This window comes from Passer montanus, unplaced genomic scaffold (genome assembly GCF_014805655.1).
Source record: "Passer montanus isolate IOZ18808 unplaced genomic scaffold, ASM1480565v1 scaffold13, whole genome shotgun sequence".
Classification (NCBI taxonomy): domain Eukaryota; kingdom Metazoa; phylum Chordata; class Aves; order Passeriformes; family Passeridae; genus Passer; species Passer montanus.
This window is the reverse complement of record NW_024359832.1, coordinates 1820323-1838965: the sequence shown is the minus strand read 5'-3', so window position 1 is coordinate 1838965 and position 18643 is coordinate 1820323. Positions and strand designations below refer to the sequence as shown.

General features: G+C 39.1%; 2 protein-coding genes across 9 annotated transcripts in view; one reads left to right on the top strand and one right to left on the bottom strand.

Moving 5' to 3' along the window:
* The first annotated feature begins 377 nt into the window (after window positions 1-377).
* TMEM165 (transmembrane protein 165) lies at window positions 378-8354 on the top strand. Its single transcript, XM_039699056.1, has 5 exons — window positions 378-600; window positions 2959-3134; window positions 3781-3963; window positions 6057-6162; window positions 7454-8354. The coding sequence occupies exons 1-5, from the start codon at window positions 525-527 to the stop codon at window positions 7528-7530; spliced, it is 618 nt and encodes a 205-aa protein (XP_039554990.1). The 5' UTR covers window positions 378-524; the 3' UTR covers window positions 7531-8354.
* Window positions 8355-12339: 3985 nt separating this feature from the next.
* CLOCK (clock circadian regulator) overlaps window positions 12340-18643 on the bottom strand; it is a 65000-nt gene continuing 58696 nt past the window's right edge. For 7 of the 8 annotated variants that reach the window (XM_039698748.1, XM_039698753.1, XM_039698750.1 and 4 more), the window contains one exon: window positions 12340-17901. In XM_039698748.1, the coding sequence (XP_039554682.1) occupies window positions 17725-17901 (177 nt within the window). In that variant the 3' untranslated portion in view covers window positions 12340-17724. The remainder of the gene's footprint in view (window positions 17902-18643) is intronic. The other variant, XR_005626487.1, reaches the window with a different exon arrangement.

The window sequence follows — 18643 nt, the reverse complement described above, 5'->3', positions numbered from 1 at the left end:
CAGTTAAGGTCATAAAATGAGTAGGGATTTTAAATATCGGCAATGGGGGTTGGCAATATTGGACCTGAGCTGGCCATGTTTTGTTGTAATGGTGGTTCTCATGTTCTGGTAATAGCATGCACAGTGCAGTAATGTTTTAATAATCAGCAGGATCCTTTTACCAAGTGCCTAACTGGCAATTTGAGGTGAGTGGCAGCCAGGAACTAGTTAATGATCATTAATGAGCATGAGAGATGTATCTGCTTAAAATGTCACTCTACACAGGATGGTATGACAGGAGAAATACAAGGCTTTGTATTTCTGTGTGCTAAGCATTCAAGCCTAATTGATGAGTATTTAGGATTTATGTCTTTTTTTCTCCCCCCTTCTTACAGAAAGGCTCCTCACTAGTTGCTCCAGTGCACATAGTGAGTGAAGAGTCAGCTGACAAGACTAACCTGGGCTTTATCCATGCCTTCGTGGCTGCTATATCTGTCATCATCGTGTCGGAGCTGGGCGACAAGACCTTCTTCATCGCAGCCATCATGGCCATGCGCTACAACCGCCTGACCGTGCTGGCTGGTGCCATGCTTGCCCTGGGACTGATGACGTGTCTGTCAGGTTAGCACGCTGGTTTTCCACTTGTTTTATCTCTTAAGAAGTGATGGGTATGTATTTATACAAAAACCTGAAGTGGAATGTGGGTAGTACGTATATGCAGTTTTCTGTTTAGAGGAGAGTGTGACACTTTTCCTGTGGAGCATGGAATCTCAGATGAAGTATTTAGGCCCTTTCCTCTAATGAAGTCTTTGTGTGTTCCTAGGCTTCAACTGGAGTTTAAGGAAGGGGAATGAGACGGAGAACCTAAGCACTTCCTTTGATTTTTGGACTGGTTTACATTTTTTTTTTTTTGCTCCTGTTAAATTAGTGTGCCTAAAGGGAATGTGGGAGTGGCTTCTGGTTTTCCTCCTAAGGCAAAAGATTCTTTATATGATGACACATTTTCCTCGTCTGACTTGTATTCCTGCACACATGGCTGTTTGGATTTGTGCTGGGAGGTGTGTAGGTGGAAGATAGAGGGGCAGGAGCAGGAAGTGAGGTGTCAGGGGGCACTTGAGCAGCCTGTAGCCTTGTGCACTTAGGTAGCTGTGATGGTAAAATGGAGCTGCCTTCAGGTACATCAGATGCAGCACAGAGTTTGTCTGTGTGCTCATTTCTAACCATGCCCATTTCAGAAATGCTTGAAGTAGTGGTGATTGGTTTACACATGAAGGAGACTGTTCACTGGCACAGGCTGCTTGGCAAGTGTTTCTGTGAATGGTTTTTGGGTGTGTAGCTGTTGCTGTGTACACTGCTGTGATTATTGCAGCTTTAGTTAGAGCAGTTTCCACTTGCATTGTGTGTAATTTCTCCTGCCCATTATGGCTCTCTCTTCTATACGAATTCTTTCTTCAAACCTTTCTTAATGTTTTCTCATAAAAGCTTCCTTTTCTGTTTTTATCCCCCAGTTTAGAGGTTCCAAATTATTTATTCCCTTTTCAGAAAGGAACTTTTGTTGTTTGGTTCTCCCCCCCCCACCCCATCCTTTTCCTATCTCTTGCTCTTGTTTTATACAAGCTGAGTTTGGAAATTCCTGAGGGGTTTGCCCACCTTGATTTCATGAAGGCATACTCACTTAAACTCTTTAGTTCCAAATAATCTACTGGGGATATTTTTTCAAACTGTGCTTGACAAAATGAACTGTCTTACAGTTCTGATTATTTCACTGTGTCTGTGCTTATATATGTAAGAAATCCTAGGAAAAAGGTAGCCTTTTTGTCTAGCTTTCTTGCATTGTTTTACTGCAGTATTTTCAGTCTTTTTAAAGAAGTTTAGTTTAACTCTTGGTTTATTTAGCTTTCCAAATAGTACTAGTATATGTGTAAGTATGTACTGTGTTTATGAGCAATAAGGCTGATTAGTTCTGGTCTCATTCTAACTTCTGGCAGTGGCAATGCAGAGTTATTTGTAGATCATGTAATAACTTTTGAGTGCATTTTTCAACTAAAAAGGTATGTAGAAAAAAACCACATGTGGTAATGTGCTTCCTTTTAGCTAATTGCTTGTGCAATAAAGTAAAAGAAACACTTGTGAGTGCATGGTCCAAGCAACTTGAATATAAGGTGTGGACTTTTTATTTCTTCCCATTTATGTACGCCTTTTTCTGTCAAAAAAATGCTGAGTGGGCTTATTTTGTGAAAACTAAGTACTTTGTCCTGAATACATATTTCTTATTTAAGAACTAGTTTTGGCTTAGTTTAATCACCCTCAATACCTCTAAAAGACATGCTGTGAAGGTTGCTGTTCAGTAAGAGGGATCTGCCTTTGAAATAAAGATCAAAGTTGGTGACACACGTTGTGTGTATGTGGGGAATATAGGGAACAAGGGAATAGTAATGTGCACTTGGCAAAGGATTCACATGGATTCACCCAGCTGGATGATTTGTAGATATGCCTGGTAGATTTAACTCATTGAAAATCTTATTCTGACTTCATCTGATAAATGAAATGATTGGAAAGAGATGCTGTCGAAGATGTAAATGGAATTAACTGGAGAACACTATGACTAATCCAACACAATTACAGATGGTAGTCTAATGGTGTGTATGGAGGAAGGCAGGACTTGCAGAGACCTTGATGGGAAAGATAATGTTGTTTGGACTGGCTCTCAGGAACAGCAGCACCTCAGCTTTGGCTGGAGTGCATTGTCTGTGTCTTAGTGGACTTCAGTCTCTGGCATAAGCAGTAATGGTTGGAGTTTCTAGCATGTTATCTTCCAAAAACTTAGAAAATTATACAAAACTAACAAAAGATGCAATATTTATTTATCAGTGGATATTTGGATTGCTGACTTTGCTAGCAAGCATTCCTTAGATGTGGGAAAAACAATTATGATCCTCGTGCTTATTTTTTTAAATGACACATCTGTTTTCTTTTCAGTTTTGTTTGGCTATGCCACCACGGTTATTCCTCGTGTGTACACGTACTATGTGTCAACAGCACTGTTTGCAATCTTTGGCATCCGAATGCTTCGGGAAGGCTTGAAAATGAGTCCAGATGAAGGTCAGGAAGAGCTGGAGGAAGTTCAAGCAGAAATTAAAAAAAAAGATGAGGAAGTAAGTACTGAAATTGCTGTTAGTTACAGTTGGTGGAAAAATTACAGCTGTGAAGCTGCAGAGCAGCACTGTCATGTTTGGATTGTTCATCTATGTCTGTGACTGATAACTGACACAGGAAATATGTGGTAGATGGGATGGACGTGGTTCCCTGAAGGCTCTTTCAGCAGGTGATTCCAGTCCTGTGGCAAGCCTGGCTTCTTAGGAGAGAAGGGGCCTTCTGCTTAGTGTGGGTGTTTTTGACATGGTTTTAATGCATTGTGAGCAGAGAGGACACCAACAGCTTATTCTTGGCTCAACTTTTATTTCTTCTAATGGTCAGACATATTATTTGTAAGCTGTACAAGATGGACAATAATCAAAGGTTAGAGCTGATTGCAGCTATATATATTTGTGTATATTTCCACACGTGGAGATACATGCACATACACAGTATGTATATATATTGTGTATACACAGTATGTGTCTATATAGTTTTTTTTTGTAATGGTGACTGTATAAATGTTGATAATGCAGCAGGCAGTGGCTAATAACATTCTAGAAATGGAATATCTAGATTTATTGTTAAGTGTTTCATTTGGGTTGTTTGGATGACATTTTTAATTTTATGGTTATTTCTTTTTTTTTTTCCCCTTGACCTACGCAGCTTCAGAGAACTAAACTGTTAAATGGGCCAGGAGATGTGGAATCTGGGCCAGGCACCACTATACCTCAGAAGAAGTGGCTACACTTTATTTCACCAATCTTTGTTCAAGCTTTTACTTTAACATTTTTAGCAGAATGGGGCGATCGTTCCCAATTAACAACCATAGTCTTGGCTGCCAGAGAGGTGAGTGTTGCAGAATCCCTGCTGTTCTTTTGCCTTCTTTGGGTTGCCTTAGAGGGATAAGAAATAAAATACTCTTGCAAGAGGTATCAGATTCACACCTGCTGCCTTGATGTGCCTTACGTAGTTTGTGTCAAGACCTGACAGTAAATGCACTGAGGCTCTGTGCAGTATTAAAACTACTGTTACATGATTGGGACTGTGCTGGCATTTCTGGAAACAGCTGCTTTGTGTCATGGAGCTGACATCAACTGGGTTTTGCTACAGTGTTGAGAGATGTTACAGAAGAGATGTTTCTTTGCTCTTTGTGGTCATTCAGTTTTAACTGGGTAACTTTAAAAGATACTTCCATTCCATCAAGCTTTAAACTGTTAGAAAGATGACTATCTCAGATAGCTCTTGTTAAAATATGAGTTAATATTTTGTACAGTGTATAGAAGGACAATAAACCCTAAACTGCCGGGCACTAAGTAATGCTGTAAATTAAATCCTACTCATTGTGGTGATTAGAGTGTATATAGCTGTGTTACACTTAAAGGAAGATGAAGGCTTATAGTCAAGCTTTTAATAAACATAAGTAGCTTGCCTATGCTCTTTCATGCATTGAGATAATTTACATTTTTTTCCCTAGGGCTTATGCTTCTTTCAGGTGCACTCTCAGATGTTCCCTAGGGATAAATCAGGGCTGTGTAATGAAGGAGGCTGTAACCTGCAGGGACCTCTTGTCTCTGTTACAGTGTAGGGAAGATGTTTAGAGCTAACAGCAGGAGAGGATGATCTCATTGTTCTTGGGGGAAAAAAAAAAAAACCAAAAAACGAAGCACTACAGCCTCTGCCCAATTTGCTAGGCAAGTTGCTTAAGCCCATCTTTTTACATCTGTTTACTTCTGGTTTGCATTTCCTAAGTGTCCCCTTAGGAAGTGTCTGTCAGACTCCTTAGTCTGGTTTGTGAAGTGGTGACCATTGTAGTTAAAGCCTGTGGGCTGTACCTGTAGAATATGAAATGTTCATAAGAGTGCTACCAAACAAAATATTAATTGAAGGTATCCTGATACTGGCTTTCAAAATCAGTGAATAACTATGATGGAATGTGGGGATGAGACCCACCTTCTGCCACTGAGGGCTGTATAGGTAATAGCTGGCTGTAGGGATATCCAGGGATTCTGGGTCCTGCTCCTGGGGGCCTGTTTGTTCTGCTGGCCCAGCCCTGCTTTCCTGCACTTCTTGGTGCTTTCCAACCTGCTGACTGCTTGGTGCTGGCCACCTTTTCTCACTGGCTTGTGATTTTGGTTCTTTTGGGCTAGTGAGTGTTGTCTTCAAAACTGTTTCTTAGACAGTTTTGCTGTTCACCTTTTTGAGATTTCATGCATTCCTTAGCTATGGCAGCAGCTTTTTTTTTTTTCCTCTTGGAACTAAAAGTGTCACATAGAGATGAGCAGGGGACACAGGCTGTCCTTAGCCGTGTGATGTCTAAGGAGATCTGAGAAACCTCTTTACATACTGCAGTTGTTCACACACTGAAAAGCTGTTGTTGACAGTAAATTATAAAATAATTTATTGTCCTCTGGACTTCAAGTCTTTCATGCTTATGCTTCCCTCTTTGGATGATGGAGCAGGGCAGAGTGTGGAGCACAAGTGGGAGAAGCAGGGCAAAAAACTTGGAATGCTGTAGCTGCTGAAAGCTTTCATTTGCAGTTCAAGGACTTATCTTTCTTTATAGATAGGTTGGTGTTTTTCCAGCTGATGCATATTGTGTTTTTCAACAGCTTCCACCTTCCCTCTAGAGGTTGCTTATGGGTTCAACTACAGCAGAGTGATTGCTGGATCTATAATTACCAACTTAAAGATGCTGCATGGCTGAAACACGCTATATGCTCCTATCTTAGGCTGGGTTTAAGTCTGTCTCACCAGCTGATGTTCACTATTACTAGTCTTTAAGACAGTGCTGAACAGCAGAGCAGAGGAATCACCAGACAATATCCTCCATACTTGGCAGTCTGCAACCAGGGAATCAAAGCACTGCTCTGAGATTGTTTTAGGACTAGTGGGTTTTCAACAGTGCCAATTTATCCCTTTGTGCTTTTTTTCCCCCTTAGGACCCTTATGGTGTGGCAGTAGGAGGAACAGTGGGACATTGCCTATGCACTGGTTTAGCAGTTATTGGAGGGAGAATGATAGCACAAAAAATTTCTGTTAGGACTGGTAAGTGAAAACTCACTCCACCCAAAAAAAAAAAATGTAATGCTGGTAATGTTTGTGGTGTAAAGAGCTGCATGCTTGGGAAAAGTGTTTCTCAAAACTTTCAGAAAACCCATAAAAACTGCTGGTTTGTTTTGGGTTTTTCGGGGATTGTTTTTGAGTCTGTCTTACATCCCACCTTGTTTTGCTTCACTATTGGCTACTTCTTTTAGGAGACCAGAGGAAGGAAATATACTATTTTAAATGGTCAGTATTTATTGTTTGACAATGGATAATAGAAATTCTGTTGCCATTCTGAGTCTAGACTATCAGGTGAGCAAGAGAGCTGCATCCTAATGACTTACACCGGCCATTTAAAAGTTGTAAAAACTACTCTGTATGGCATAAATGTGTTTTTGTTTTTTGGTTTTTTGGGGGGTTTTTTATCATACCTGCTAATTGCAACAGGCAGGACCAGTAAGGTTACATTGAGTTGTGTGTTTTTCCTTAACATAGGCTGCAGCTTGCTTCCACTGTCAGTCCTATGATGTGGTGAGATTTCTTGCTCCCAAGAATAATCCTGTGAAGCAGTTTCCTATATATGTTCATTCATAATGTTTGTTCTGTAGTTGCAGAGGTGGTAAAAACCAACTTCAGTGCTAAAAGTGAAACATACACTCTGTGTTTGCTTGCCGAGGAAATTGGTGACAAAATGCTAATCTAACAATGGTTTCATATGCTCCAAGTACAGTGTAGATCTTGAGCCACAGAAACAGCCTTAGATTAAACCAGAGATCCTTCTAGGATGTTGGTTTGTTTAAAGAGTCAGGGAACATACACAGTGCTGCTTTCCCAGAATTCTGTCCCAGCCTCTAGCAGATGTGGCTATTGCAAACAGTTGATGTTTTTTATGCTTTTTCTTTCAATACAGTTGCCTAAAATGTGCAAAAATGCTAAATATACGTCAGTCACAATTGATGGCTTGCTCTGGCATGAGAATATCCTATCCTATTTTCTGCCATACAGCCAAATACTCAACAGCAGGTGTTAACCTTGTTTTGTACTGGCTCAAGTAAGGAGTAAAACAAAGCTTCCTTCTGTGGGCCAGAAAATATTCTTGGAGAAGCACTTAGACAGTGGGTTGGCATATGGGCGTCCCAATACTGAGCTAGAAACAACATCCACTGCTTGTAGCATGAGTTAAGTAAGGTTATTTGGGAATCAGATATTTTAAAAAAATAACATCTGAAATGTGTCATGGAAGATAATTACTTTTTGGTATCTAATTTCTTCTTGTTTTGTGTTTTCTTTTCAGTGACAATCATAGGAGGCATTGTCTTCTTAGCATTTGCATTTTCTGCACTATTTATAAGTCCAGACTCTGGTTTTTAAAATTTTTCATTGCTGTAAAAGAACAAGGATTGGAAGCATCAAGCAGTTATCCTTGTGGATTTTTGTATATAATGTACAGAATTCTAGTTAAACAATGCTGAAGATGAGACACTGAACTTTCTATAGCAGGTGATTCATGGGACTGATGCATTTATGGACAGCTTCTGCACTGGAGATCTGCTTATTGTCTGGTTTGTTTGTGCTGTGGTGCCTGCTCCCATGGTGGGATTTGAGTGGTTTTCTCACTTGCTGGACCTGGCTCAGCTGAGTTCAAGGATCTGCTCTCCGAAGTGTTGAGAATCCCTCTTTTCTTCTCTGATACACACAACCACCTTTCCTGTTTTTTCAAGAGCTGATTCTTCAGGCCCTTGAAGCAGACTGTGTTAAGGAGCAAACTGCTGGCTCCACTTCCAAAGATGGTGGTTCCATGGTGCACCTGAGGCTGGATAATCTAAGCAACAAGAAATCTGGGAGCAGGTTCTGGAACCTATGCCATCCAGTGGCTGAGCCACCAACACAGAATGTTATAAACTTAATTTAGAGGGAAAACTTCTTAATCAGGGAATTTTTATCAGGAAATTATGTGGGGTGATTAACAACCTACTGTGTTTAATATGCAATTTGGCTGGAGCTAGTATTATTTGATTTATTTTTTTTTATATATATTAAGGTACACAGAAAGTAATGAAGTGGTCCAACTTAACCATGCTCTATTCCCAGGACTGAGCAGCAATGGAATTCGTAGGTTTAGATGTATTCCTGATTTTTATTTTTAGGAATAGAAATGTAATCTGGAAGAGTATTAATAAAACATAGTGTCTCAATTTGTGTTATTTTCAGTTTGGTTTTGATGGCTGCCATAATTCCTGCCACAAAGGTTTACCTAGTGATTATGTACTTTAGGTGAGCAAAGTTTACTAAACTTATTTTCGTTTCTGATAAATGCCAGTGTTATGAAGCCTTTCAAAATGTTGAGCACTGAAGATCCATGGGTTGCAGAAATGTATGCTTATCTCTGCTCTCCAATGGTGACTTGGATTTTGAGCCTGTATAACCCACTAAGGTCTACCTTGTAGCAGTCTTGGAAGGTGGTAGACATGATTTCTAATATTATGAATGTGCCTTTCTTGAAGCTGAAGTACTAACGGAGCATTACAGATTTGACCATTCCATTTGCAGATCAGAAACAGAACAGCCCCTAATCCTTCTCTTAGGTTTCTCTTTCCAGAAAACCCCTTAATGCCACATTTCTCAAACTCTTAGACCAGAGCAGTGTAATGCCAGGCAATCACAGTGGGATGAAAACAGGCTGCCACTTTGGGCTCCAGGTCTACATGTTCATGTTTTGGCCCAAAGGAATTGTGTGGTTTGCTGGTTTGATTTTTTTTGGGTTGTTTTAAGGCATTTTGTTTGGGTTTTTTGGTTTTTGTTTTCTTTTGAAGCAAACTTTGTAGCCAAAACCTGTAGCCTCTTCTTTCCCACAGTCTAAGGATCCACACTGTCCATGATGAGTTTCACCTCCTGTAGGGAGTGCATTTATTACAAAGGTCATGTTAAAACAAGGCAGGAACAGGGAACTGCAAGAAAGAGCCTAAACTTCTGACTGTTTGTGGGACAACTTCTTGTTGTGTTAATCAGAAGTGGTGCCTCTGGACATACAGACCCGTCCCAGGCAGGGTAGCTGTGGTGCCACCTGATTTTTCTTTTTAGGAATAGAAACGTAGTTGGGAAAAGACACAGAATTATTTTTTTTTCTGATAATCTCAAACCCAATTTGCTATGCTCTAATTGTAGAAGCTTCCCAAGTTTAAGTGTGTTACTTAATGCTATTTTTAATATGAAAAGTTTGGATCATAGGATCAGCAGAATGAAGCTCTTCAAGAGGTTGTTTATAGAGGTGAGCGTTAAGTTGCAGAACAAATCTCTGCAACTTCTACATCTATATTTTACTATTACAAACTTACACAGATGCCAAGTACTGCTTTTGCCCAGTTACAGCAATGTATTAGTTTGAATAGTGCTGTTAGAGAAGCTTTTTTTTGTTGTTTTTTCTTTTTAAAGCACAAACATTGACTTGTTGGAAGTCTAGCATGAAATTAGATAGCTCTTGAAATTTTAGTAAAAGCTTTGAAAGGTGCTTCAGTAGTAGCTACTAGTGACTGATTTAACATTGTTAAGTGCCTGTTGGACTTTTTCAGTTTAAAGAATCGAGTTGGGACATAAGGAAAGACTTGAAGGTGATGGAGGGATCCAGGTACGTATTCTTAGCAGTGCTGTGTCTGCAGTGCAGTTTCCAGCACAGACTTGGCCTTGTCCCTCCAGTGTCTCAAAGGACTTGCACCCTGGCCAGCTCTCACCTGTTGGCTGCCTTGGGGGCTGGGATTTTAGCAGTTTTTATCAGACTTCTTGTTGCAGCACATTGCCAGCAAGAGGGGTGTGCTGCTGTTCTGTCTCAAAATACCTGGGTACTTGAGATACAAGCAATATGGAGTGTATGGGCAGTTATATATAATGTAACCAGCTGAAGCCTTGGTTGCCACAATCCTGTGGGCTTTCTTGTTCTTTTGTAGCTGGAGAATGTGAAATGCAGTGAGTGAGAGCATAAATGCTGAAGGGAAGGCTCTGCAAATTATTGTGTCTGCAACATGGGAAATGGGCAACTGTCCACCACAGGTTTCCATCCATCCTGCAGCTTTCCCTGCTGGGGTGAGATGCAGCTGCTGCCAAAGGAACCTCGAAAGCAGCATGAAAAGCAGGACTCTGACTGCACATTGCACCAGCAGAGGTTTGCCAGTGCACACTGCCAGGGATTCCTCACTTCCACACAGCAGGAGTCAAATGGAGATGATGGTCAGTTCTACTGGGATGGAAAATTCTCACATCAGCTGAGATGTTTACAATGAGAAAAGCTTGTGATTGTTATTTTCAAAGGTGCCTATTCCCAATCCTTAGATAAAGCCTGTTTCATTACTCTGTATATGGCAAAGTGCAATAAACCAAGACTAAAGCAAACTAATCTTCCATCCTGCCAGGACAAAGTTTTTCAAAAGAAATCTGTTGAACCAAAGTACAGGACCAGATCACCAGCAAACCTGCTTCTCCTAGGGTAATGTCAGCAGGTGTGTGTGTGCTGGGCTGGTGCCTGGGCTTGCTGTTTTTGAGATCTGTGAGTCAGACACCAAGTTGGAAAAGCTGGAAGTGAGAGAGGGGCTGTTTGCTGAGCACTGCAAGTGGCAGCTTGCTGCCATACAGGCTCTCCCTCACCTCAGCTGCCCCTCCTGCTCAGGCTGGCTCTGGAACGCTGCCACCGGATTTAGTGAGCGGGTTTGTTTCTAGAAAGAGGTTGGTAGTTCAGTGTACTTCCATGTTTGTCCCAGATGCTGTATGGAAAAACCAAAATCCGATCTTAAATCAAGAGGATCAGACTGTTTCACCCTAATATAATCTGAGTTATTCTTAATTTCCAGAGCCATGGAAATAATGATGTAATGGCACTTGCTGTACTGACGTGGCATTTTTCCAGAGATGACCTTGTATGGCCCCTGAAGTCAGCACCCTTGGCAAGTTACAGCTACAGGCTTCTGCTAATGGAGATGCAGGGTCATTTCTGTAGCATTCCCATTGATGTGGGCACTAGGATAGCTGTGTATTTCTTTGGAATTACTTCATTTTCTTTCCCAAGGGAGAGTGTACTTGCCAAAGGGTCTGACAGTGACAGAAACTGTGCTACCAAGAATGCTAGTAAGGCTCTTGTTATTTTATGTTACCCTCAAACAGCTGAAATCTGGAATTTATATCACTAATGTCTGAGAGTCAGAAGTGGAACTAACCTTTGGATTGCTAATCTTTACAAGTACTTAATGGCTTCATTCTCTTATAAACATGGGTTTTGTTTTCAAGCTTGCATGACAGCAAAATACCATTTAACAGAATGGGTACAGGTGTGGCAGGAGTTGCAATTACCACTCTTCTTCATGATAAGTTTATGGAAAAACGTGCTGCTCTTTCCAAAGTTCAATTTTAAGAAATTTGACAAACTTGCTTGCTCCATGCTCTCAGTCTTATCGCTGATGGGTGGTGACAGTTCTTAACTACAGCTACAGCACTTCTACAGCTGATGTTTCACTCCTGGGGCTCGGGGGCCTCATGGCATATGGAAGTAATATACAGCTTGCACAAGTATTATTTAATTCTCAAAGGCAAAAGATCAGTATCTTCCTCTGGGCATCCAGTGGGATATTACAGAAAAAGAAAGTAGTACAGACTGTAAAAATGGCTAACTGTATTTATCGTTTTCTCCAGGCATTCCATTTCAATTACACAATTTTCTTCCCGCCCTCCTTTCCCTGAACATTTAATTCATTTGGAATTATTAATGTTTACACTTTGATCAGTGAAAATAGGGTCAGACTACCCTGACAGGTTACATATTATCATACAGCTCTTCCAGGCAGGAGCTACATGCTCTGAACAAGTTGTGGTTGCAGCTCAATGCAAGTCTGTTTCCTTGCCCAGTGGCACAGCCAACATTTCAGACCACCTCTACTCCTTTAAAAATACTTTTTTGATATTTCACCAGCAGAAGACATACCTCGGATGAGGAGTGGCACCAATTTAAAGAGAGGGGTGTTTTGCCCATGACAGAAAACGAGGAAAGGGCTCTGCCCAACCAAACCTGCTGCAGTGCTGCTCCATCCTTTGGCAAGAACAGGAACTGCAGACATGAAGGTATGAAAGCAGTTTTAAGTTGTGCACACTCGATCAAGTGCTGTGTGAGTAAATTCCAAGGCAGTAACGTAAATACACAAATCAGAGGTCTCTAGCCTTTAGAGTGGGGCATCAGTTTATAAAGAGATACAGAGAGAAGACAAGGAAAAAATACAGTATGCATTTTACTGAAATCTCACAAGTCATTTGTCTGGGTAGGGGAGAGAAGATAAAAGTGACATCAAGCAATTTCTCACAAGTCAGTTCTGTGGGTGGGGGAGAGAGAGTGCCTTTGGTACAGTCGTGGGAAGGGTAAGAGCGCTTCACTGTGAAACTTGGATAAAACTGACATCAAGCAACTCAGAAAAAAACCTCTAGAACCTTAGAAGCTACAGAAAGCAAAATTTTAAATGAGTTACATTTATTCAGTTAAAAAATTGACAGTTAGTAATGGTCACATGAACACCAGGGAACTGTATCTACATTTCCTGACGTCAATATGAACGGCACTAGGGTTTTTCTGTTTGTTTTCTTTTACTTATATAAATCTAATGCCAGTTAAAAAAATACAAAACAAAACTGAAACCCAAGACACTGTGAAATCAACACTGCTTAAAAACTCAAAATTCGATCTGATATATTTGAAAATAAATATTTTTTACCTTTCTTGTTAGAAAAAGACAGCTCACCAACTGCTTTCAAAGCAGTTACATCTTTAAGACCATTCCCAAAAGTGTTTCATAAATAATTACCCATTGATTGATTGTCTATTAATGCAGCATCTCTCAGTCATAGCTGGGGTCTCTGTTATTAGGCCATAAAATATTTTTTCAGACACAGTGTTTTGTTTCCCCCCCCTTCCTTTTTATTTAGGTATACTTTCTTTGAATATAGCATATCATGCTGGCAAAATTCATGCAGATGGCATAGCATGAAGTATCGCAGAGTTTAAAATCACCTGTTTAAAAAAGACAAAAAAAGAAAAAGACAAGGAATGTAGTGTTAAAAATCATGGTAGTGAAAAAGCAACTACCCAGTCTCATGGACAACCAAAACAATTTCAAATGTTCTCTCACAGTTGTCTCATCTACTATGATTTGTTTAAATATGTTTTTTTTTAATCCAAATTAATTTCATTCTCTTAAATTTTTTTCCACCAGGGATAAGTAAAAAAATAAAAGGTTAATTATTAAAACTAGTCTCTTTTCCCTTTTAATCAAAATAACCATTTTCCAGCCCTCTGACTGTACATCTAATTTTAATAATTATTTCAAATAGAGAAGCTTATGAATCTGACATGTTTGACATCTCCTGATGCCATGACATTTAAAACACTCATAACAATACCTGGGTTAAATCTCTGAAAATATAAATGATTTTTAATCAACTTTAACATTTGAAAAAGGCCACATCTTTAAATCTTCAGAACATTTTCACACAATTTATAATCCTAAGGGACACTTAGAATTACTGAGCAGGCAAATGAGCCTCCAGATGATTCTCTCTCATAGGCAACTGTGCAACTTTTAAAGCCTCCTTCCAAGGAAGCTATCATCCCTAATCCCTTCCCCTGGCCATATAAAACACAAAGGCAACTGGTTTTAGAAGCCTTTTTAATCCTGCACTTGAAACCTCAAAGGATCACCATAATAAAGAAACATTTTCCAGAAATGTCTCTCTTGACAGTTTTATGTGTTATTCCTCAATGTGCCCCCTTTTTAACAGTTTCACTGACTAAAGAAATAAACTGTTTTTCAAATAGTTTTTTCAGTAAAGTGCTTGTTATTACTCAAAAAAAAAAAAAAAAAAAAGAGAAAGTGCTATTTAAGTCTTAAGATAGTTTCTTTTTCCCGTGAAAAACTGCCTGATATATCTTTACTTTATTCATTTTTACATAAAGCTGAAATGAAACCTATTTCTTGTAAGGATGCTGGGTTACCAATTTTGGTGTTTGGCAGTAGGCAAGATGCCCACAGAAGGTGGTGACACACTGGAACCGTAGTGCAGAAGGTAAACCTTCTAGATGAAGTGGAAGGCATATGGAGAGCTCCTACTAGAATCCTTTCATTTCTATATACAAATATAATATATATTAAATATAATATAAAAATAGCTATATTCTTTTTTCTCTCTGAAGTTATCCCAGACACTTTTCTTCAAAGCCTCACCCATTGCAGACAATGTCTGTCTCCTAAACTCCGTGCAAATGCTGTCCTCTTCACTGCATTATGTATCACCAGCCCATTTCTTCACAAATACAATCCTCTCCTTAACAGATCCCCTTCCCTTCTGTCAGAGTCATTCTGCAACATTTCTGCTCCAGAACCTGCAGCATCACAGCATTCATTGTCGTGCTATTTATCAGGATGTTGCAAGTAAGTCTGTAGTAAATGAGTCAGGCAGAAGCAAAAGGCTGATTAAGAACGAGGCGACAGCCTGGTCCTCTTCTCACTAAAACTCAAGGACAGTTCAGCAATTCATTCAGCAACAGGGCAAGCTGCAGACATGTTAAATATACACTTTTTAGTCACTACTTGTGAACAAAGCATCTCCATACTTGCACACAATCTGGACTAAGTTCTATACGCTTGCCTTTGTAAAGTTTGCCTGATTCACGTCAAGAATTCTTCAAATGTGTGCTGTATTTTTCCAGTTCCTTAGAATTTCCCCATCTTTTATTCTTTCTATACTAGCTGGTAGTTTTGTAATTGAATGACCTCTCTCTGAGGCTACAAAAAGCTTCTTGATCAAAGCATATATTTCTCTATTTTCTTTCAGCAGCCACACTATCCCATCATCTAATTTCTCTCTCCTAGTTTAGCCTTTTTACTGACAGACCTATAGCAGCACACCAGAGTATCTGGGGAGGGGAGAATGGGAAGAAAAGTTGGTATTTTTTATATAAAAGCTGCATCATTAACTGTCTGGCTGGTATCTCTAATTTCTGTAATTCTCAGCATAATAGCTTAATACACCTATTTTACCACTATTCAGTAGTTCTAACAGCACTATTAAAGCTCTCCCAGTTTTATTTTTTAGCACTATATTTTTATTGTAATTGGTTAAAGAAATTTGTATCTAACCTATTTTCCATTAGGCAAAGAAGTGAGAGCACAGACCTCTAGTCAATGCAGCTTCATATAGAAACAGGTGGAATGGAGTGGTAGGGACAGCAGAGCAAGGCAGGATTTCTTTACATAAAACTTTAGAGAAACAGGTTTCTGACAATTACCCCAGTCTGAAGAATGCCAGAAATCCCTTTAAAGAAGGGAAAGTGTTTCTTGCTATGTTTGGTATTGGCATCTGTTCCTTGCTCCAGGTTGCAATAGGCTTCTTGGAGCAGAGAGCAATCAGATTCTCTTTGGTACTGTGTTTCTCACACTCTCCTTCCTTGTTCACTGCTTGGCTTTTTGGTGCCAAGCATTTGTTTTATGACTGGGGAATAAAAAAGGTCTAATGCTGGGACACAAGCAGAGGCAAAGGCTGGCCCCAAAACGTAACCAACAGCATCACAGGCTTGGCTAAACTGGTATTACCTCCTGCGGGTTTGGTTCATCCAGTAATACAATCAAACTGTTCCACAGTACAAAACAGACCATCGCCATTTCGTTACATTCATTCAACTCCTCCATAGTATTCAAGATTAATCCAGCTTTCTCTCCCTAGCACTAGTTTTAACTGCTTTTACTGTTTTTTGTTTCTAATTAACTATCAGATCTATTAGCATTTATTAATTTTCCTCTGAAGTTCTGGTTTCCACAAACTAGTACCATAAAAACCTACCAACGTTTACTTAAATAGCACATATCTGTTGGAACTTTTTATTTTCTTTATAAAGTGAAGTTGCCTTCTGAAGTCTTAGTTCAGTGATAGCTCTTAAATCAATACCTGGTAGTGTTAAATGCAATCATGATCTCCCCCAAAACACACTTTAAATGCTTCCAAAAATGATTTTTTAAAAAAATCAGCTTATTATTCTTTCTTCTGCAAAAGGAGTACTGTCTTTTAAGGTCAGCTTTTTTTTTTTCTTTTTGCCTTTTTTTTTTAAGAGTATTACCTTAAAGATCTGAGATTTTTGAGACTCCTGTATTTCTGGCTACTGTCTGAGGGGGAGTACCAGTCATAAATATTCATGGTCTCAACTCAGACCACTGTTAAAATTAACACAATACAGAAATATCTATGAAGTAGATACACAAGTTTGGTTGACAATGTGCTAAGACTTCAAAATTGAAAATGGTTACAGATTCAAGACATTGTAATTCAAGATGTTCAACATTATCACCTGAATTAAAATCAAGGCACTATGGGTTTTGTTGTTGTTGTTAAAATGACCCTGAATTAGTTCTGACTAATTTTTGAAGGAGAATAAAAAGATTCCAACATGGTTTAACAAGTTACAATTCTCACCACAGAGAAAGTGGTTAAAAAGTGCCCAAAAGGTTATTAAATGTAAATATATTTTTGTGCAAATTACTCCTATAACTGAAACATTCTTGAAAATTACTGTCATTTTTTTTAAACCTTTTACATAAATATTTCCAACTATGAACTATATCAAAAGATAGCTTTGGGGAATAAAATTCCAAACCATCCGCAAGAAAGCAGTGCAAATTCCTATTTTTCAAATAAAATTATGAATTTGTTATGAAATGATGGATGATATTTATGAATCTGAATGTCCTGAACCCTGATGCATGATCACCAGTTCAAACAGCTTCATCAATAATTTAACTTCAAGCAGTCAACTAACCAACACACTATACCTCACCAAACAAACCCTGACATCACGGACAAAGCACAAACAAGAGACTTGTGCCCACATTAAGGGTGAAAATAATGATGCATCATGTTGTAAACAAAAGGGTAGAACAGAGGAAAACATTAGTCTGAGTATGGCGTGAGAATTTAGGGAAACATATTCAAACCTACAAATAACAGATTACATTTTCATGCATCATATAAAATATTTTGCTCTTTCTCCTTTTATGCAGACATATACACAATATTTTACAGCATCTGTACAACAGAGAACTGGATTTCACACAACATTTTCAAAATATTTACTGTCCTGTAATCATCTGAAAAAAAATTAGATGGTTTTTGGACTATATTTCTGGCATTTTTTCCTGCTAATTCAAAACAATTGCTCCATGTCCATTTTAATACTTTAAAAATGTACAGGATTGATAAAAATACCAATATTTTCAACATCACTCTCTTTTCAGTCACATTTGGAGATTTCACCTGGACAAATTACAACATGGCAGCAAATCCTTTAGAACACAGAAACTGGGGCAACGCTCAAAGTTGGCCATGTCCCCATCATCATCTTGTAGCTTTTCTTAAGAGATTCCAGAAGTTAGAAGTAGATCTCAACACCATGGTGCTAGAAAGCCTCCGTACTGTTACCTCTGTAGCTTCAGTGCAACTGTTTGTGGGGCAGCCCCTCCTGGCAGTTTGCTTCAAAAAGAGGCAGCGCCCACACTACTGTGGCTGAACTTTGGAAGGATCAGTCATCTTGTCAGTTCTGTGTCGTGACAGCTGCTGCTGCTGAGACTGATGCTGCTGGTGGTGGGACTGAGTGAAAGTGCTTTGTTGTAGTGGGAAAGCAGCAGAGAGAATAAGCTGAGCCGACTGATTTCCATGAAGTAACCTGGATGTCTAAAACACAAAAATTTTAAAAAATTATTTTTCTTGCTGCACTGAGAAACACGGGCCTAGCTGCTTTTTAACTTTTTACAAGGGTTCAATCAAAATAAACTTCAGATTTGGCCAGTTAAGCTGAGCAAACAATGCAGGGATTTGTTCACACTAATACATTTAATCAGCGCATCTGAACAATTAATAAAGTAGCTGTAATTGGTCTTTGGAATTTCTGTGGTGTTAGGCAGGAATACATGGCAATTTGTCTTCATTTCACACCACAAAAGCATAGCAGGGCGTAAAGAATCTATTTGAGTAAGTGTAGGTAGCTGTCATTGCAGTCAAAAGAAAAAATAGTGCATGATTTGGCAGAGATCACATTTATTCCTCACAGACAAAATGCACAGTCAAAGAAATTGGTGCTTCTGCAGACCCCAACATCCCCTTTGAAGGAGACTTATTACTGCAGGAAATTATACTTAGTTTTAACAGTATTCTTCTTAGAATGCAAAAAAGATTACTGAATAAAAACAATGAAGGATGGGTACAAATTCACTATGACATCTCAATCCTGAAATGTTCTGCAGCAGAGAGTAAAGTACATCAAGTGCTCCACCTACACAATCAGACTAAGATGCCCCAGTGAACAGAAGCAGAAAAGGCACTTTTGTCCTTCTTAAGGAGTATTTACTTCACTTCAAATTCTAGCACTTTAATAGTTTGTATTAAAAATACTGGACTTTTGCTTCAAATGAAATTC

Excerpts from the sequence above, each read along its gene's own strand:
- TMEM165 (XM_039699056.1), top strand. The coding sequence starts at position 525 with ATGGCCATGCGCTACAACCGCCTGACCGTGCTGGCTGGTGCCATGCTT. Across the intron at positions 601-2,958 it reads ACTGATGACGTGTCTGTCAG|TTTTGTTTGGCTATGCCACC; the intron begins GTTAGCACGCTG and ends TTTTCTTTTCAG. Across the intron at positions 3,964-6,056 it reads TAGTCTTGGCTGCCAGAGAG|GACCCTTATGGTGTGGCAGT; the intron begins GTGAGTGTTGCA and ends TTTCCCCCTTAG.